General features: G+C 39.5%; 1 protein-coding gene across 1 annotated transcript; it reads right to left on the bottom strand.

The window, feature by feature from the left end:
- Window positions 1–625: 625 nt before the first annotated feature.
- LOC121181978 (mucin-2-like) lies at window positions 626–18,458 on the bottom strand. The gene is made up of 46 exons (XM_041038226.1): window positions 18,383–18,458; window positions 18,005–18,260; window positions 17,788–17,902; window positions 17,214–17,304; window positions 16,990–17,120; window positions 16,669–16,885; window positions 16,362–16,487; window positions 16,142–16,256; window positions 15,899–16,049; window positions 15,688–15,783; window positions 15,530–15,599; window positions 15,294–15,431; window positions 14,846–15,010; window positions 14,606–14,700; window positions 14,404–14,530; window positions 14,063–14,318; window positions 13,836–13,888; window positions 13,642–13,745; window positions 13,345–13,496; window positions 13,076–13,214; window positions 12,275–12,385; window positions 11,961–12,140; window positions 11,426–11,665; window positions 11,165–11,321; window positions 10,817–10,945; window positions 8,883–10,648; window positions 8,181–8,591; window positions 6,897–7,787; window positions 5,648–5,765; window positions 5,320–5,496; window positions 4,969–5,216; window positions 4,614–4,797; window positions 4,313–4,523; window positions 4,029–4,204; window positions 3,799–3,868; window positions 3,515–3,615; window positions 3,392–3,423; window positions 3,116–3,293; window positions 2,904–3,008; window positions 2,774–2,814; window positions 2,504–2,626; window positions 2,307–2,399; window positions 1,290–1,418; window positions 1,165–1,204; window positions 962–1,085; window positions 626–836 (listed from the first exon to the last, which is right to left on the bottom strand). The coding sequence occupies exons 1-46, from the start codon at window positions 18,456–18,458 to the stop codon at window positions 626–628; spliced, it is 8,919 nt and encodes a 2,972-aa protein (XP_040894160.1).
- Between the last annotated feature and the right edge of the window lie 2,885 nt (window positions 18,459–21,343).

Here is a 21,343-nt window from a genome sequence, read left to right on the forward strand (position 1 = left end):
CACACACACACACACACACACACACACACACACACACACACACACACACACACACATATCAGGACTGAAAAATGCAACAGTCTCTATTTTAGGGTCAATATGTACAGCGCTGTGAAGAAATCCACCTCTGCTGACACTCTCTATGCTGTCTAGACTGTCTAGGATCAGGATCAGGTCACCATAAACACATTGCCAAGTAAGGTGTCATAAGTGCGTCAGACTGATTCAAACTAAACTCTGGCTTTGACTGTTTCAGTAAATGTAGGCATCTAATGGCTTCAATGAGGATCTGAAACAGGTAGATACAAACTATAGCCTACAGTACACATGTATGGCAGACAGTGTGCAACAGGATGATTTTTACAACAACAACAACAACAACAAAAAACTAAAGAGGAAACAAATAAGGAAAAACTAAACAGTATTTATAGGTTAACAGTACTAGATTTCCGGCATAAACAAAACATTAGAAGAGACGTGAACAGAGTTGCATCTTTTTATTTGATCAGATGATAAATATTCTTGCTACAATTATTTTGTAAGAGATGTTATGACTATTAGAATTTCATGGGAAGAAGATTTACAACCCACATTATTTTCTGTCATAACTGATGTTTTTTTTTTTTTACACTAGTATGACGCTTCTCCTCCTGCGAGCAGGTTTCCCTGAAGCTATGGTGCAGTCAGTGTGGCCACAGCCACACTCTTCCACATGCATGTACGTGTAGGGAACCACGTCTCCATTCAGACAGTGCAAGTCAATGGTGCGATTGCTAAAGCGTGTCTCTTTACAGCAGGAGCAAGAGTGTTGCATAGTAGCTGCTAGTTCGGAGTACCTGAAGACAGAAGACAGCAGGATAAATCAAATAAACTTAAAATCTATACCTAAACATTTTTAACTTTCCAAATTTTCATGGGTTTGTGACTTTCCAGAGGAAACTATCAGGAATCTCACACTTACTTGCTGAAAGTATTGCAGGATCCTTCACAATATGGCATATCTACCCCCTCGTAAGACTCACAATCCTTGTGCAAAACATGGATCTTCATGGTCATTAACTTGCAGGCTTTTTCTTTCTCCACACCTTTTCAGAGAAGAAACACAGTTAGCTTGTTTTCAGAAAAATACATTCTACCTAAAAATGAAGAGAATGTCATACTTACAAATTTTACAACAGCCATTTGCTGCAGTCTGAATTGTATCCTAAGGAGGAAAATATACAACATGAATGTGATTTGCCCTTACAAACACAATTAATCTAGATTCATTTGTTGTAAGTGATACTTACAGGATGGCAGTTGGTCTGCTGGAATGGTGGGCATACAGTGTGTGAACTGATTGTTGAGAAAGTCTCACCACTCTTAACACAGGTGTAGTGCTCACACTTATTGTCGGCTGGTGACCAGGTTTCTCCTTGCTGGAGAGCAGTGAGATGGGAGCAGAGACACACACACACATGCATGCGCGCACACGCACGCACACACACACACACACACACACACACACACACACACACACACACACACACACACACACACACACACACACACACACACACAAGCAGAAATACAGTCATCAACTTGGTACAAGTAATTTGTTTAACAAACAAACTACACTTTATATTGATATTGATATTATATATCATAAATATTTGTATCACCATGCAATATTTGTATCAGTTTGCACTACTCATGCACATATTATAATTATCGTTGCTATTACTCTTACTGTGTTTATTATCTATTATCATAATTATAATATACCATTGCCACAATGTGTGCTAGACATAGAATGCTATACTATAATTATTACAATAATTATCGTAATGTATATTATACTATTATTATTATTATTACTGCTCCTACTATATCCTACTATATATATACTACTTGCACTATATACTGTTATTATGTTATTATATTATGTTATTGCACTATATACTGTTATTATGTCATTACATTGTGCTATTTTCAGTAACATTACACTACCATCAGCCTTAAACACCATCCTTCCACTGCACCTTACTCACAGCACCTTCCTATGTATATACCATATGTTCTAACACCTCGTTATTTCTATTGTATTAGATTTTTATTTTTCATTTTTATTTCTTGTTATTTCTATTTATCTCTATTTTTATCTATACATATTTTTAGTACTGGAGTTCTTGTTTGTATATCTCATATTGTTTTATCCTATTTTATCTACTCTTCACGGTCTACTGGAACAACCTAATTTCCCTTTGGGGATTAATAAAGTTTTCTGTCTGTCTGTCTGTCTGTCTGTCAAAGATCATGCAACTCACCTTCAACAGTTTTTTGGTACCATTAACACTGACAGTGCAGTGTGTCTGTACACACTTCCCACAGCATTCGTCACCCACCACATATGTATATCCCTGAGAGAAAACATAAAGTTAAGTTTAAGTCCAGTTTTACAAGTTTACCCTCACTCCGAAGAAACACTTAAATGTCACCTTATAACGAGTGTTGTTTCTCTTACCAAGTCACAATTTTCTTGACATTGCTGAAACTCGCAATTTATTTTGAATAGACCAGAGTGGGGGTCCATCTCATTGGTACAGGTGCAATCTTGACACATGGGCCCAGGAACTGAAACACCAAGCTTGCAAATAAAGAAGAAATGTGTTCATACTCTGTGTCTTTGGCCAGACAGAATTTGAAGGGCAGTAGAAATCATTAAAAGACCAAAGTCACGTATTAACAAATTATGAGACAAATCATCCACAAATCATTTCCATTTCTAATTTACCTCATATTCACGCTCTTTGTGGACACAAACTCTTTTAGCCTCTGGAAAAGAGAGAAGCAATTTATTAAAATTACTTTGGTCATTAGGTTTATCATTAGGATAAAATAATGCTATGAATCAGTGAGCTCACCACATGTATGTTCTAGACAGCATTTTCCCTCAGGGACATTGGGAACTGGCAAATATCCAACTGGACACTTCATGTTGTTAACTGGGCAAGTATTGCTTTGACATTCTGTGGAGGTGACAAAACAGTGACAGTAAATAGTCAAGGGCCATCTTCAACAATCATCATCAACTTATAGCATTCTGAAAACTCTTAAAGGAAAATTGATGTCTTACGGCAAACGTAGGCAGAACAGCAACGGTCTGACGGGTCCGTTTGGTTGACAAGGACAAACCCTGGACCAGTGCAGTTTGCTACAGATGGTGCTGGGCACACCTTTGGCTTGCAAGTCACAGTCTTGGTGGACTCCTCACAGATGCAGTTTTGGCAGTTGTACTCAAAACTCTCATTAAACTGAAAGAATAAGACCACAGCAGTGATTGAATTGTCTCTTGCAAGTAAACCATACAAGTTTGGATTTTAACTGAGCATGAATAGAAGACTTGGCTCACCTCACGAGGAATGCTCTCAGGATCAAGGCATCCTGTTGGAAAATAAGCAATCCTGTAGAACTCCATGACTAATGCAACATAATCAGCTCAGCAATAAGATTTGAAGAAATACACCACACTTACCACACTTATTAACACAAATGCCAGACTCTTTGTTGAAGAGTTTCATTCCATCTGGACAAAAGCAGCCCTCAGTGGTGAAGTTCATAGTGGGTTCATTAGGACTGTTAAATTGAATCATTAAGAAGTTAGTTTACATTATTTCTTTCAGATCTCACAGAGTTAATTAGACTCTATTCCACCACTGTGTTGTTATGTTGTAGGAAATGTAAGATCCTACTCTTTGAAAATGCTAATGTGCGCAGTGAACCACAAAATAAATACACTCAATTTTTGTTGACTCTTACTTGTCTTCACAGGTTGGCTGTTCTGCAGGACCACATGGCTGGTAAACTTTTTCTGAAGGGCAGTCACTTGCTGTTAATGAAGAAAAGAACTCAGTTCGTTCTTTTTGAAGGCACAATGCTTACGTATCGTAAATAATAAAAAAAAATATATAGCAAAATAGGCTGTTTAGTTTGTGCTCCTGATTCCACTGATCTCAGCATTTACGTTAAAATAATGAGGGGTTGCTTACCACACAGTTTGGTGTGGTTCCTCCAGTGAAGGCAAACCCCAGCCTGAGCACAGGCAGCGGCATAAGTCTGCAAACTTGTGCACTCCACTGCTGGGTTGGAAACATGGCAGCTATCAAAAACACAACCTCGGTAGACATTGTCGGGGGAGACAAAGGGATGGCATGCTGCAAAGACACTGTGAAAGTAAAACAAAAATACAAATTAAAACGCTATTAAGTTCTGTTTTAAATATGTCAAGGTTATGGGGATTTATCTGAATTATTAGAGATAAGAGAATGTCTACCTGCTCTTAAGCAGGCCGCACATGCTGTCTGGCTTGCATGGAGTTAGAGTTGGTGGAGGTTCAGGTTTGTTGGTGGGCAGTACAGACGGCATCTCGCAGCTTGGTTGGTAAATGTCTTTTGCAAGCCAGTAGTCGGCCATCACTGCACAACTTTTCACCAGCTGGCCTCCAGGCAACATGCAGTCATCAGCCTGGTTGTTGTTGCATGTTCCTGACAATAGTCACAAAACAGTTAATTTTACAGTCCAACCTCAAACTAATGATTTATTAATATGGCCACTGGAGAGAGGGATGCTCTTACCACAATGGCCCTGCGTGTTTCTGCCAAAGTATTGAAATGGAAGGGTAACGCTAAAGCCAGTTATTCCAAATGTGATGACCACTTTAAGGCGAGGGATCTCAAAAACCAAATTAATGCCAGAATTCAAGATCCTAACACCATGTTGTGAATAAGGCAGTTTCAGACGTACTCCGTTTGTCAGTGCCTACAGGGAAAAAACATACACTACATGACACACAAAAATATAATATACTATGGCAAAGCGATCCATCATTACTATTCTATCTACACTGACAGAAATAATCTACTCAGGCTTGTAAGCTTTTCAGAACATTAAATTAAATGAAAACTTTCTTGTGGCCACATATTGTTTTACCTCCAATTGCGCTGCTCCAATAAGGTTATGATTTATGAGTGTGACAACTACTGATTGGTATGATATAACTATCGATCGTGGACAAGAAACATCTTCAGTGGGATCACAAATGACGTTGTCTATGTAAATTTTCAGCTTATGTAGTGGTATAATCTCTTCCATCAAAGTGTATGTACAGTTTCCTTGATAGCTGTAGTAGAGTCCATCAAATGTGATGTAATGAGGATCTCCCCAGCCTTCACATACACCTGACAAGAAACAAAAAAAGAAGTTAAAAATCTAATGTTTACATAAAAGAGAAATGTAAGGCAATAATTATGTCATTCATCCTTTAACCACAAAACGGCTTACAGTCACAGGCATAATGTTGACAGCAGTGGTACTCATCATAAACAAGAACGGGCTTCTTTCCATTGGTACAAGTGATGTTCTCAAGTGGTGGACATTCATATGGAATTATTTCAATTGTATTGTTCTCAATGCATCTGGCCATAGTGCAGTTGCACAAGTAGAAGGTCTCATTTTGCTAATGCAGAAAAAAATTGGGAAAATCAGCGTTATTTTTGAAATGTTGATAATGTTGATTAAGATATTTAAGATATTTAAGTTCTTACTACTGCATCCCACTCAGGACAGGTAGGTTCAGTTGGTGTTGTTGTAGATTTAGTGGTTGTGGTTGGCTCTGGAGTTGTAGTAGTAGGTTCAGTTGGTGTTGTTGTAGATTTAGTGGTTGTGGTTGGCTTTGGAGATGTAGTAGTAGGTTCAGTTGGTGTTGTTGTAGATTTAGTGGTTGTGGTTGTGGTTGGCTCTGGAGTTGTAGTAGTAGGTTCAGTTGGTGTTGTTGTAGATTTAGTGGTTGTGGTTGGCTCTGGAGTTGTAGTAGTAGGTTCAGTTGGTGTTGTAGATTTAGTGGTTGTGGTTGGCTCTGGAGTTTTAGTAGTAGGTTCAGTTGGTGTTGTTGTAGATTTAGTGGTTGTGGTTGGCTTTGGAGATGTAGTAGTAGGTTCAGTTGGTGTTGTAGATTTAGTGGTTGTGGTTGGCTCCTCGGTTGTTGTAGTAGGTTCACTTGGTGTTGTTGTAGATTTAGTGGTTGTGGTTGGCTCCTCGGTTGTTGTAGTAGGTTCAGTTGGTGTTGTTGTAGATTTAGTGGTTGTGGTTGGCTCTGGAGTTGTAGTAGTAGGTTCAGTTGGTGTTGTTGTAGATTTAGTGGTTGTGGTTGGCTCTGGAGTTGTAGTAGTAGGTTCAGTTGGTGTTGTTGTAGATTTAGTGGTTGTGGTTGGCTCTGGAGTTGTAGTAGTAGGTTCAGTTGGTGTTGTAGATTTAGTGGTTGTGGTTGGCTCCTCGGTTGTTGTAGTAGGTTCAGTTGGTGTTGTTGTAGATTTAGTGGTTGTGGTTGGCTCTGGAGTTGTAGTAGTAGGTTCAGTTGGTGTTGTTGTAGATTTAGTGGTTGTGGTTGGCTTTGGAGATGTAGTAGTAGGTTCAGTTGGTGTTGTAGATTTAGTGGTTGTGGTTGGCTCCTCGGTTGTTGTAGTAGGTTCACTTGGTGTTGTTGTAGATTTAGTGGTTGTGGTTGGCTCTGGAGTTGTAGTAGTAGGTTCAGTTGGTGTTGTAGATTTAGTGGTTGTGGTTGGCTCCTCGGTTGTTGTAGTAGGTTCAGTTGGTGTTGTTGTAGATTTAGTGGTTGTGGTTGGCTCTGGAGTTGTAGTAGTAGGTTCAGTTGGTGTTGTTGTAGATTTAGTGGTTGTGGTTGGCTCTGGAGTTGTAGTAGTAGGTTTAGTTGGTGTTGTTGTAGATTTAGTGGTTGTGGTTGGCTCTGGAGTTGTAGTAGTAGGTTCAGTTGGTGTTGTAGATTTAGTGGTTGTGGTTGGCTCTGGAGTTGTTGTAGTAGGTTCAGTTGGTGTTGTTGTAGATTTAGTGGTTGTGGTTGGCTTTGGAGTTGTAGTAGTAGGTTCACTTGGTGTTGTAGATTTAGTGGTTGTGGTTGGCTCCTCGGTTGTTGTAGTAGGTTCAGTTGGTGTTGTTGTAGATTTAGTGGTTGTGGTTGGCTTTGGAGTTGTAGTAGTAGGTTCAGTTGGTGTTGTAGATTTAGTGGTTGTGGTTGGCTCCTCGGTTGTTGTAGTAGGTTCAGTTGGTGTTGTTGTAGATTTAGTGGTTGTGGTTGGCTTTGGAGTTGTAGTAGTAGGTTCAGTTGGTGTTGTAGATTTAGTGGTTGTGGTTGGCTCCTCGGTTGTTGTAGTAGGTTCAGTTGGTGTTGTTGTAGATTTAGTGGTTGTGGTTGGCTCTGGAGTTGTAGTAGTAGGTTCAGTTGGTGTTGTTGTAGATTTAGTGGTTGTGGTTGGCTCTGGAGTTGTAGTAGTAGGTTCAGTTGGTGTTGTTGTAGATTTAGTGGTTGTGGTTGGCTCTGGAGTTGTAGTAGTAGGTTCAGTTGGTGTTGTTGTAGATTTAGTGGTTGTGGTTGGCTCTGGAGTTGTAGTAGTAGGTTCAGTTGGTGTTGTTGTAGATTTAGTGGTTGTGGTTGGCTCTGGAGATATAGTAGTAGGTTCAGTTGGTGTTGTTGTAGATTTAGTGGTTGTGGTTGACTCTTGAGTTGTTGTCGGAGGTTCTGTTTGTGGGGATGTGGATTTTGTGGTTGTGGTTGGTTCCTCAGTTGTGATAGGAGATTGAAGAGGGGCAGTTGATGGCTTCAGTGTTGGACCAGTGACAGGTGATTCAATCACTGAACTTGTGGTGGTTGCCACTCCTGTTGTAGTTGGGGGTTCAGTTGGTGGGGTTGTAGATTTTGTGGTTGTGGTTGGCTCTGGAGTTGTAGTAGTAGGTTCAGTTGGTGTTGTTGTAGATTTAGTGGTTGTGGTTGGCTCCTGAGTTGTTGTAGTAGGTTCAGTTGGTGTTGTTGTAGATTTAGTGGTTGTGGTTGGCTCTGGAGTTGTAGTAGTAGGTTCAGTTGGTGTTGTTGTAGATTTAGTGGTTGTGGTTGGCTCTGGAGTTGTAGTAGTAGGTTCAGTTGGTGTTGTTGTAGATTTAGTGGTTGTGGTTGGCTCTGGAGTTGTAGTAGTAGGTTTAGTTGGTGTTGTTGTGTATTTAGTGGTTGTGGTCTGCTCTGGAGTTGTAGTAGTAGGTTCAGTTGGTGTTGTTGTAGATTTAGTGGTTGTGGTTGGCTCTGGAGTTGTAGTAGTAGGTTCAGTTGGTGTTGTTGTAGATTTTGTGGTTGTGGTTGGCTCCTCGGTTGTTGTAGTAGGTTCAGTTGGTGTTGTTGTAGATTTAGTGGTTGTGGTTGGCTCTGGAGTTGTAGTAGTAGGTTCGGTTGGTGTTGTTGTAGATTTAGTGGTTGTGGTTGGCTCTGGAGTTGTAGTAGTAGGTTCAGTTGGTGTTGTTGTAGATTTAGTGGTTGTGGTTGGCTCTGGAGTTGTAGTAGTAGGTTCAGTTGGTGTTGTTGTAGATTTAGTGGTTGTGGTTGGCTCTGGAGTTGTTGTAGTAGGTTCAGTTGGTGTTGTTGTAGATTTAGTGGTTGTGGTTGGCTCTGGAGTTGTAGTAGTAGGTTCAGTTGGTGTTGTTGTAGATTTAGTGGTTGTGGTTGGCTCTGGAGTTGTTGTAGTAGGTTCAGTTGGTGTTGTTGTAGATTTAGTGGTTGTGGTTGGCTCTGGAGTTGTAGTAGTAGGTTCAGTTGGTGTTGTTGTAGATTTAGTGGTTGTGGTTGGCTCCTCAGTTGTTGTAGTAGGTTCACTTGGTGTTGTAGTAAATTTAGTGGTTGTGGTTGGCTCTGGCGTTGTAGTTGATGGGGGTGGACATATTCGTGTTTCACAACATATTCTGATCTTATAGTTGAAGCACTTTCGTGGAGGTCTAAGCTGGTCCTCTCTTCGACATATTAAACCATTTCCGACATCACAAGTGACAACTTGGCCAGTTTGACTCACAAAGTCATTGAAATTTGTATCAGGATAATCCACTGATCTGCAATCAATTTCCACAGGTTTCTCACATATTTGTTTACCGCTATTTGTGATGGTCTCATATGTTTCCCAGTCACTCTTGTCCACTTTTGGGTCATGCACATCATACCATTCTGACCACTCACATGTTGTAATACACGGAGTAGTGGCAGAAGTCACAGTTGTTGGTGGGGTTGTAGATTTTGTGGTTGTGGTTGGCTCCTCAGTTGTTGTTGTGGTAGGAGGTTCAGTTGGGGAGGTTGTAGATTTTGTGGTTGTGGTTGGCTCTGGAGTTGTAGTAGTAGGTTCAGTTGGTATTGTTGTAGATTTAGTGGTTGTGGTTGGCTCTGGAGTTGTAGTAGTAGGTTCAGTTGGTGTTGTTGTGGATTTAGTGGTTGTGGTTGGCTCTGGAGTTGTAGTAGTAGGTTCAGTTGGTGTTGTTGTAGATTTAGTGGTTGTGGTTGGCTCTGGAGTTGTAGTAGTAGGTTCAGTTGGTGTTGTTGTGGATTTAGTGGTTGTGGTTGGCTCTGGAGTTGTAGTAGTAGGTTCAGTTGGTGTTGTTGTGGATTTAGTGGTTGTGGTTGGCTCTGGAGTTGTAGTAGTAGGTTCAGTTGGTGTTGTTGTAGATTTAGTGGTTGTGGTTGGCTCTGGAGTTGTAGTAGTAGGTTCAGTTGGTGTTGTTGTAGATTTAGTGGTTGTGGTTGGCTCTGGAGTTGTAGTAGTAGGTTCAGTTGGTGTTGTGGATTTAGTGGTTGTGGTTGGCTCTGGAGTTGTAGTAGTAGGTTCAGTTGGTGTTGTTGTAGATTTAGTGGTTGTGGTTGGCTCTGGAGTTGTAGTAGTAGGTTCAGTTGGTGTTGTTGTGGATTTAGTGGTTGTGGTTGGCTCTGGAGTTGTAGTAGTAGGTTCAGTTGGTGTTGTTGTAGATTTAGTGGTTGTGGTTGGCTCCTCAGTTGTTGTAGTAGGTTCACTTGGTGTTGTAGTAAATTTAGTGGTTGTGGTTGGCTCTGGCGTTGTAGTTGATGGGGGTGGACATATCCGTGTTTCACAACATATTCTGATCTTATAGTTGAAGCACTTTCGTGGAGGTCTAAGCTGGTCCTCTCTTCGACATATTAAGCCATATCCAACATCACAAGTGACAACTTGGCCAGTTTGACTCACAAAGTCATTGAAATTTGTATCAGGATAATCCACTGATCTGCAATCAATTTCCACAGGTTTCTCACATATTTGTTTACCGCTATTTGTGATGGTCTCATATGTTTCCCAGTCACTCTTGTCCACTTTTGGGTCATGCACATCATACCATTCTGACCACTCACATGTTGTAATACACGGAGTAGTGGCAGAAGTCACAGTTGTTGGTGGGGTTGTAGATTTTGTGGTTGTGGTTGGCTCCTCAGTTGTTGTGGTAGGAGGTTCAGTTGGGGGGGTTGTAGATTTTGTGGTTGTGGTTGGCTCCTCAGTTGTTGTGGTAGGAGGTTCAGTTGGGGGGGTTGTAGATTTTGTGGTTGTTGTGGTAATAGGTGTAGTGGTAATTGGTGGTGGAAAGCAAATCTCCTTTCCAAATATCACAGTTGAATTGATGCAGATTGCATAGTAGCACATTCCCAAGTTGTCAGTCACATTGTAAACAACATCATTCTCTTCATATCTTGTCCCGTTGTAAAAGCAGCCTTCACATTCCTCCACACACATCTGGCTTTCCTCATCAAATATGGGCTTGTCCTCTGGGCATACAGGGTAACAACCTATAAAAGTAAAAGCCTTGTTATTAACATTGTTTTTAAATGTTGTATACTGAAGCCAGCCAAGTGATCTTTGAATCTTTTATATTATTTTATGAAATTGAGAAAACCAAAATTTTGACTTGCACATTGACCAGAGGTAAGGTGAGACACCATGAGTTAACTTCTTACCTTCCAGATTGGGTATAGGGTTGTGACAAATTCCCTCTGGATTCCAACAGGTCTTGTAGCAAGGTGTGTGACAAGGCCTGTAGTGCCACTTGCATTCATCTGGACTGTTGTAATAATCACAAAAGACAGCTACGAAGGGAAGAAATAAGATATGTCATGTATTCAATAAAGGAAATGTTGATTCAAATAACTACATTATTCTTTCTATAAGGTGTCACCAGTTAAAGAGATCTCAAACAGGAATTCCACAAAATACATCCTCACAGTATAGCTTTTAGACCCGAGGACTGCATTTAGTTTTAACTAAATGACAAGTCTGACCAAAGGGTAAAACTGTTGTTTACTTACGACAGATCTCTGGAGTTCTCCATGCAACACAGACACCAGCTTCATTGCAAGCTTGAGCATAAGCAGCAACTGCTGTGCAGAAACACTCACAATCTCCTCCAGTGTCACAAGCACATGAGTCTTTCACACAGTTTTCATGAAATGGAAGAGGATCTACCTGCTCAGTCAAGCAAAATTGATGGTAGACTTTTAAAAATGTGTTTAACATTTCCAACCATGGAACTTATGATAATAATGATGCATTTGAATCAAATCTGTTACCTTATTGTGGCAATCTTTGAAAGTATCTCCAGTTATGATGCCACACATCATTTTTGCCCAGTGTTGTCGATTGGGTGTTGCTACACAAGGGTCAACATTCGTTTCCACATCTGGGCAGCTGCTGGACACTTTCCAGCTGTTTGCAAATTCTATAGGATTGCTCACCACCAGTTGACCCTGGGTGGTGAAGTCATTTTGGCCATCACCATCAAAATCTCCACACAGGCCACATACCTCTCCCTGAATAAACAGAAGGAATCATTTGACTTTTTTTTCCCTCTTTGGCATTTCAACAGACAGGCATTTCCAGGCCTTAAGATACCTGTATATTTTAATATTTTATTGTATTTACATCTTAACTTTTTGGGCAATGGTAGTGTATATCAATACGAATGCTGTCCCAAAGCTTTATAAGTGGTTTAAGAAGATAATCTGCAAAGACCGAACAGAAGAAATAGCAGAATGGTACACAGTATCTCAGCTCTTAAGATGAGAGATTTCAGTCATCATCACTAAAACAATTACTGTGACTCACGCTGTGCTGTGGTTCCAGTAGGATGCGAACAGTTGTTTTGCGATCCCACATCACTGCCAGACCAATGGCAGATTCTATCACCAGATACAAGCCAACCTTCCTTATTTTGTACTGAATCTCAGTGCCATTTCCAAGGTCCTGCTCTTCATATTTACCCTTTGATAGTTTGACTTCCATTCGCTGTAATGTTAAGGAGATTTCTTTTGCTTTCATTGTCATGGAAAAACTGCAGTTTGATATGTGATTTCATTTATTTAATTCTGATCAACATTTTTAAACCAGAATACATCACAGGTATTGGTATGAGAACTTACCCCCAGCTGGATCCTGACAGTTTTGGAGCATGTGGTGCCTGTAGATCCACATGGTACATTTTCTGTGATAACTCCAAAGTTGTCCTGCACTGTTTTATTGCCACATTTGTTCTTAAAAGGGAGAGATTTATTAAACATTTACCCTGTTTGCTTTATATTACAGAGAGACCACTGATCAAATCAAACTTTAGCTTGGCAATTGCTAGTCTACAAGAAAAGCTAGAAGTAAAAATAAGATAAAAGTGTAATTGTTGCCCAGGAGAGTGACAGCATGTTGTAATCTGCACTTTGTATTTTGAAGTTTGTATTTTTTTTAAGCATCACATAGTGAAATTCTACACTGATGCTCAAGATCAGCAGTAACTTAAAAAACAAAAAAAAACAAATGTCATATTAAAGAATTTCTGATATGAGACCTGACAGAGAATAATAAGTTAAGCATGTTGACTGTGTCCAAAATCACTCCCTATTTGCCATCTGAGGCACTACATTCACTGTCCACCATTTTTATCCGTGTGTCTGAATTTTGAATGTGAAAATACATCCACTATATAGTTCCCTCAAAAATTCCACATGGCATGTACAATACCTCCTGCTAATAATCCTACACTACACTACATTGCATTTTATAAATGTCAGTGATGATACAAAGTGATGATGATGATGAGTAAGAGTCTGAAATTTAAGTATACTGTTCACTGTTGAGTAAACCAGAGTGTGTCTACTTTAAAGGGAGAAGTGGGTGAGTGGAAAAGGGAGTGACAGTCGGTCATTTGGATGATGTTTACATGATTTGTTTACCTTGACAGCGACATAGGCACATTGTCCTTGAAAGGCATATGTTCGCTGATCAAATGTATGGTAGTGACCACTCCCATAAATAATGCAAGTTCCTGGACATTTTTTCTCTGTGCACTTCCACCTTCCACTTTTGCAGGTGCTAAATGTATCAGAGAGGGTTAAATATAATACAGTGTTTTGAATACTGCAATTAAGCGGAACACACGGACAAATAAAATAATATTTGTTTACCATGTTATATTATAGATCTAGTAAAAATAAGGTCATACCAGTTATTGCACTGGTTAGGAATTTGTGTCCCTTGGGCATACAGATGTCCATTATGCTGACATGGACATTCATTTTCTTTCACACAGGAACCTTTGCCATCATCAATGAAGCCACCAGGACACTGACAGCCAGATTCACACTCTGTGGAGTCCTGGGAAGACAGAAAGAGAAAACATTAATGTAAATACTGTTCAAAGCTGTCTAGAACTTACTGTAGAAACTAGTGTAACTATACACAGTGTGTTACATCTTCAAATATTAAATGTCTTATTTAAGACTGAGCAAAAACAGCTCACACAATCATCGTTGTCCAGATTTAAACAGGTTCGAGCACACTGCACTCCGAGCTCTCCTGTGCCCGCAGTGGAGCAGTTGAAGAATACTTTTGGAGAAGGGCATGCTGTAACAAGAGGAGAAACCAAGTTAATATACATATCAACCAAATGCTTGTGTTGAGGTACAAAAAACAAACAAACATAATAAAACATACTTGATGAGCGGGTTCTCCAAGAATGACAATGAAGCATTCCATTTGTGCACACACTAGAGAAAAAGATGGCAGATGGCAAAGATATAAGATGCAACACAAAGGTACTTATACCATTTGGGTGCTATAAACCTTATATCCTGCATGCTTTACAGTCACACAATATCAGCTAAAGACTAGGACAGCTACTTTAAGGTCAAATGTCATCAAATTGGAAACAACTTACTCACCAGTGCTCATTTTTGATGCTGATGGACTTTCCTGGCTTAATGTACATTTCGTTGTAGTAGCAGGGGCACTTTTCCATGGGAACACAGGCGCCCTTTTCATTAAGATAGAGACCCTCGGGGCAGGAGCAGCCATCCACAGGCAAGAAGTCAGAGGTGCAGCTCTGCTGCTTTAAGCCCAGTGATCTGCAAGTCAGCTGGCATCTCTGATTCTTGTAAGAGAAGGCCTGAGATTCTGGGCAGCTCCTTGCATATTTATCTGTTTTGTGCATAATATGATGATGGTTACTAAATAGTTTATGCCTAGAGATCCTTTACCACACCATAATGAAAGAAATCCTCACCGCACACATTCTCTCTCCAGTCTGTCAAGAACACTCCCTTTGATGCACAAGCCCGTGCATAAGAGGAGAAGACGGCACACAGGCAGGCCTCACTCTTCTCACAGTTACAGCTAGCATAAATACATCGCTGTAGAGGAGAAAAACAGTTTCAGAGAACTACAGCCCCATCAAACTTTGATTCAGTGACAGACTTTTGCTGTACCTTGTAGTACATCTCAGGATCCACCACTGAACGACATTGTGCAAAGGTACCATTTGGACTTAGCAGCAAGGCGCACCAGTGTTTGGCGTACCACTCTGAGAATGAAGAAACAGCAACAGTTGTTTTAGTCCCATTGACTTAAATATAAGAAACTTGCAGACTAGAAATAAGTGTTTAAAGCAGAGAGTTAATCTAATAAATACATTTGACCAACAAAAAAACAAAACCACTTCTGTTCACCATTTTCTACACTGAGGGAACAGGGGTCATCAAGTCTTTCCTCTCTGTCTCGACACACAATGTTAGCCTTCCAGGAGTTACTAAATGTTACTGCTGTTCCTTCCACAATCCCCTGAGGTGTCTTCATGTCATCAAACAGGACCTTGTTGTAGTTCCCACATAACCCTGAAGAAGCCAAAAGGTTTAGAAATTAAATGAGAATTTTAAGAGTATCAGCACTAAAAGCATTAATAGGTGTTGATTACTGTAATAAAATTTACAAAATGGAGATGACAACACAGGATTAGTAAAAGAATCATTAATTCAGTTAATGAACTTAGATTAATACGAACATCATGTGTTTATATATTTTCTGGATATTGTTCTATATTTTTGCTCAATATGCTTTGGGGGAGTAAGCAGTGCAACAAATAATAACTATTAAATGAAGAGTATTACATGAACTTACCACGTGTCTTTGCTCTGTAGCTCTGGTCCAGGCTGATATACACTTGCATGATAGGCACATGCTGGATCTGAATTTGCAGCCCAAAACTTGTCTGGAGCAAGATGTGAAAGGATGAAGCGTGGAATATGTTGATGTCACCTTTGAATAAAGTGAAAGACAAAAACATTAAACTCATTTGCCAATGTCATAGCAGAAATGAAAGAAGACAAAAGTATATTTCCCATTGTCTGACGCACCTGAGTGGTACGGCAAGCTAACAGTCTGCGTATTCTGCTTTACCATTCCATCTGAAGTGAACAATAACACCTGAATAAAAACAAAATTGATTATGTGAGTATTGTTGATATCAGTGTGAACTAATAGTAGTCTTCTTGACCGACAAGTTTTAACTCACATTGTTTTTGTCATTGTTCAGCAGGATTTTAAGGGTTTTAAGACAAGTGTCAAAGTCTTGGCTTGCACATGGCACCAACTGGCCCAGGATGGTAAACTTTGGACTTGCATCATCCTGAAATATACAATGTAAGTGCAATTAAAAACAATAAATATTTTTCAGCTGATAATGTTTCTTGTGCCTTAATTGTACAAAGCAACAACTCATTCACCTTGCTCTCCACCTTGGCTAAGGTGTAATAACAGTCTCCATGGAAGGTGTAGGTTTTCCCATCAAAGGTAGTTACATGTGAACCCTCTTCAATTGCGCATGTAGCAGGTGTTTGGAGGCTCTTACAAGCCCATCTACCTTCCAGACATGTGCTGAAAAAAACCCCAAATAATTTAAGATCACAAAAGACAACAACACACCCCAAATAATACATTCTATTTATGATGTGAAGAGTTTGATGTACCATTCAACTTGACTCTGTCGGTAAACCTCATTGGAGTTATAGATTTTGCCGTGCTTGCACTGACATTCAGACTGAGTGATGCACCCCCTCATGGAAATATCATCAAACACAGTTCCTGAAGCAGACAGTTATATTTGAGGATAATTAGAAGTGAAACAGGAACCAGTCAACAGTGTGCTACGTACTGAGAAACACAGGTTCACAAGTGAAGAGCACTTACCAGTGGGACAGAAGCATCCATCCATTTTGTGGTCCTCACACAGTGAACTTGTGTCCTGGTGTGTGCAAGTATCCATGCAAGGAGAACCGCTCTCTTCATAAACCATGTTGTATGGGCACTGTTTAGCTGTGAAGGTATGGTACAACTGAAGTTAACAGAGGAAGGAGGCGTTTTATTCAACAAACAATTTAAACAAGTTGCTTTTCAATGGGCTGATTTCAGTACTTTGATACTCCCTCCACCCCAAACGGTATAAAATCTAAAGATGATGACAGAACAGAACCGAAACGAGAACACCAAACGTTACCACAGAACTGAGGTGTCCTCCAGTTGGGAGGCTGCCCTCCTGCATGGGAACACTGTCGAGAGAATTCAGACAGTGTGCTGCAGACACAGAAGTCGTTTGTACTGTTGGTGCAGCCACACATGTCCTGCACACAGGCCTGGATGTAAGGTTCAGGTTTTGTCAGTTTGGTGCAGGAGCTCCATGAGTTTGAGTGCAACATCTGCTCACAGGTGGTTTGCTGAAAGGAAAATTGAGGAAGGTGATGGACACAAAGTTACCCTGTTGAAAATGCTATAAATTGCTGGATCACTGTTGCTAAAAGTCAGTGCATAATGAACTCACAAACTCCTTGCATGAATCTGGCACATTGCCAGCCTCCAGTGATTCCTCTTCTTCATAGGGGTCTTCGCAGTCATCGTTGGGATGATGGACTCTATGTTTGCTGCCCAGTTCAATAGGGCTGATTTTGCGACCTGCATATTAATTATATGTAGTGTCACATACAAAAGGTGCAGTGGATGACTGATGAAAATAAATGAAGATATAAAGTGAATAGCCATACATACCTTCATGAATGAACTCATTGTAGACTGGAACACCATTGAAGTCTCCACAAAGTCCACAGGTACGATTTGCATAGTCATGATCCAACTCCACCTACAACACAGCAAGAGGTCATAAGAAACAAGTAAAAAAAAACCTTTTATACACTATTAAATAATAGAAACACTTCAGTGTTCAGTGTAAAATGGCTTGATTGTAAAACTTTAACTGATTGTGAATTTATTCTTTCATAGTGACTTGATGCTCTGCCTTTGCCAACACTGTATTTCTTGCTTTTGTCGAGAATTACTGAGTCAAGACAGAAATCTGACTGACACTGTAATTAATTTTTTCTCAGAACTCTTTGTAAATATAGCTCTGTCTCTGGGGGTCTGTCTTCTCCATATTAATAAAAGAAAAATGTGTTCCAATCATCAACGAGTCTTTTATGTGTGAATCATAGACTACAAGGAAAACAGAGTGGATATATCTCTGCCTGGTGTATCATACCATGAGAGCTCTGATGTTCTCTACATGACACAACAATGTGTTTTACGCTGAGTGCAGAAGATGAAAACCTTTATTTTAAGTTTTTACCATGACTGCATCTTCACTGTTCCACATGACCGTGATGCCGACTTTGGACTGGAGCTTGATGTAAACAGCATTTTTTTCCACTTGAACCCCTGCGTTGAAGTATGGTGTTTTGACACTGGGAAAAAGAGAGTGTTTTTTTTTTTCAAATCATCATGGACAAATATCCGAAAAGAGAGAAACAGAGCAGCTTTCAGAGGCTACATGGCATTTTACTCACGGCAGGTCGTTCACTGTGATCAAGGTCTTGCTGAGGTGGAATGAGAGGCCATTGATGGTGACCACCACATAACTGACTGTAGGATATCCATCACTCACTTTCCTCTTCATGTGCACAGAGAACTCCTGGTAGGACTCGTGGCAGTCGGTGACCAGGTTGTATTCACACATACCAGGGAAGTGGTACACATCACCATCAAAGGTCTTGAAGTGCTCTCTGCCCCATGTGCTGCAGATGCTGCTGACATGGTTGTGAACTGAGAAAAATATAAAGAGTGTAGAAAACAATTTTAATTCCTAAATGTTCTACACAATATTGGAAACTTAAGTATAACTTAAGCATAATAATCCATTCGTGAAGCCCTGAAAAATATCTTACCCAGTCTGGCTTGGACATCAGAGACAATGGCAACAGACAAAGCAAGAGAACACAGCCACACACATTTCCACCCCATCCTTTGCGTGCCTTGCTATCACCACAGCAGGAAATAGTCAGGCTGCTCTCCACAGCCCTTTATATAGAGATTGCACAATTTATTGCGCCCACCCTCTGTCTTAGTGGGAATTGAAGTTTTATTGACATGACAAACATGTGCTGAATGGCTGTTTGACGCCTTTGCACAATTTCTACATCCTCCTTAGCGCTCGAATGAACAACTATGTTTGCATTTCAATCAAGAATGTTTCTAGAGGAATGGGCATCAATAGAATAATTTTACTGCCTGTATCATCCTCTGTTCTAAACATGTTTTTTAATTATACATTTGAGTGAAATTTCTAATAAATGGCAACAAGAGCAAGTGCTGAGGATGGTGTGACATATTTCAGTAAAAATTAACTTTTTAAATTTGGTCATTGAAACATTTGATCCATGATATTTGTTATACAATGATAATAAATTATTTTTATTACTGGATTTTTGACCAGACCAGTCACATCCAATTCAGCTGGTAGATGACTGAGCCTGCACAAAATGATGTCTGTGAACAGCCTGTCTCAACAATGCAAAATTTCAGAGATTTATTTTCAGTAAGCATCACAGTATATATTTTAATAATGGATGATAATGATAACATCTTATAATAATGTAAAACAGGAACAAAATAAAATATAATCATGGTAATAGGCATTTTAATGAGAAAATAAATAAACTGACCGCAACACAGGAATCACCTAACAATGACCTCAAAAGACTCCGCAAGCAAGGCAGTAAAAAAAAAACACAGCCTGGGTCGTTGTACCTGCCATCTGCTTTGTATTTGATAGACAGATGGATCATTAACAAACTCAAAAAATTTACAATGTTGAATGTACAATTTAAAAAAAAAAATATATATATATAAGGAATCAGTGTTTCCATTAAGATCTCTTTCATTTTAGGGGACTCACCTTTATTCCAAATTACCTTCAGGGCAGGGTTGGACAAACAACCAGCATCAATATGATGTATACTGATCAGGTGAATGTGCCTTGGCTGAATTGATTGATGTATTAACCAATTAATGATATCAGTTTCCAGGTGAGGTCTTAGGGTTCAACTGATAGACCTAACACGAAAAACACACAAAATAATGTATAAACTATGTTGTGTATGTTATATGTGAGTTAAATATATCAGTACATCAGAGAACTAAATGTAAGATTACAGATTCATTAATCAGTCCTTTCCAAAACTGTTAAAAAGAGTTGGTCATCAGAGCTATAAGGGGTGAATCTCCAGTGTAATGCATCATTTAGAATCATTCAGAATATATAACAGGACAGTGAGCTATCTGAGGAGCTGAAATATTCTTTTTTTCACCAACTTTTTTTGGTAATGTAAACTTAAACACTGGAAATTAACCTTCCCCGGGACATTACAAAAGTAGAAAAATGAAATGTAGGCCAATTATTGTTTCAGTATGAAAAAAAGCAGTAGCTATAGAAACGATAGCTATGGAAAAGAAAAAGCTCACCCAATTCAAAACCATATGATTCATGAGCTCTGTGTAAAATGAAATGAAATGAAATTCCAGATTTTAAACTGGTAATCCGAACCTTTCAGGATGTAAGATACATCACTGTTTATATGTCAGTTAACTAGATACTAGAATAACAAGGTTGAGCTTGTTTGTTTTGTGTGTTTGTTTAATATGTAGTTTCGGGTTTTTTTTGGCATTGTGCCTTTATTTGACAGTAGTGCATGGTACAGTGCAAAAATGACAGAAAATGAGGAAAGAGATGGGGATGCAGCGAAGGTCATGTGGCATTTCAGGGTCAGTGCTTCAGCTTAGATCACAAGGGCGCCCTTAGTTTTTGTAATTATACTAAAAGTTAATATTTGTTTTAAGTGTATGATCCATTATCTAAATTGTGTCTGGATCATGAACAGCGCAGGATGTGCAAATGGCTGTACCAGGCCTACATCCTTGATTGCAGTCATCCTCTACCTTCAGTGTCACGTTAACACACAAAAGATTTGGCATCATAAGAAGCTGCAACTATCTCCAGCTCTGAGACAAATTCATGACATTTAGTTAGTGTTGTGCCTCTAATAACCATTTGTTTAAACCTCACTTGACACATGAAAACGACAGAGACAGAAAAAACTTAAAGCAGTTATACAGCTTCAGACGTCATCAATCACTCCAGCTTGGTGAGTTGGTCTTTTACATCCCATCTCACACATTCAGCTTTACAAAAGCTCTTTACTTATCTTATCTTTGATGGTATCATGGAAACATATGTGAAGTTATTTTGCAGGTTCTCTGATTCAGTGGCAGCTCCTCCAAGTGCAAATAGGGCTTTGTACCACTCCCAGAAGAGGACAGCTGCATGATGAGTAAAGTCATTCCTGCTTGACAGCATGTATCTGTGTTGATTCAGGGAGGACAGTAGTGTATTAAAAATACCTCAAGACAATTCTGATAAGAGGTGGGAAGCTCTTTGCGACACATGTTGACATAATACTGTTTAACATCCAACAATTGTCGTCATTTCCAATTAATCTGACTGAAATGACAATTTAAACAAGGTAGTGTCTCAGAACACAATGTGGTCTTTAATAACAGAAATGTAAGGACAGCTGAAAAAGAGGCCAAATACAAATACAATACAAATACATAATTTGCTGCAATATTGTTTCTTTTTGACTGTATTTTATTTAAAATGTTTGTGGGCTTTATAGTGTTTCGAAAATTTAGCACATGGTTTACATTATACTCAGAGTTATACTTAAAATGAGGACTTTAGTTACAAGAAAGTTTTCCATGGGTTCTGTTATGGCAAATATCAATCATTTATGTTCTGATATGATTATTTGACCACAGGTCACACCAACATTTGTAAACGCAAACATGGT

The sequence above is a fragment of the Toxotes jaculatrix genome, chromosome 5 (assembly GCF_017976425.1).
Source record: "Toxotes jaculatrix isolate fToxJac2 chromosome 5, fToxJac2.pri, whole genome shotgun sequence".
NCBI classification, from domain to species: domain Eukaryota; kingdom Metazoa; phylum Chordata; class Actinopteri; family Toxotidae; genus Toxotes; species Toxotes jaculatrix.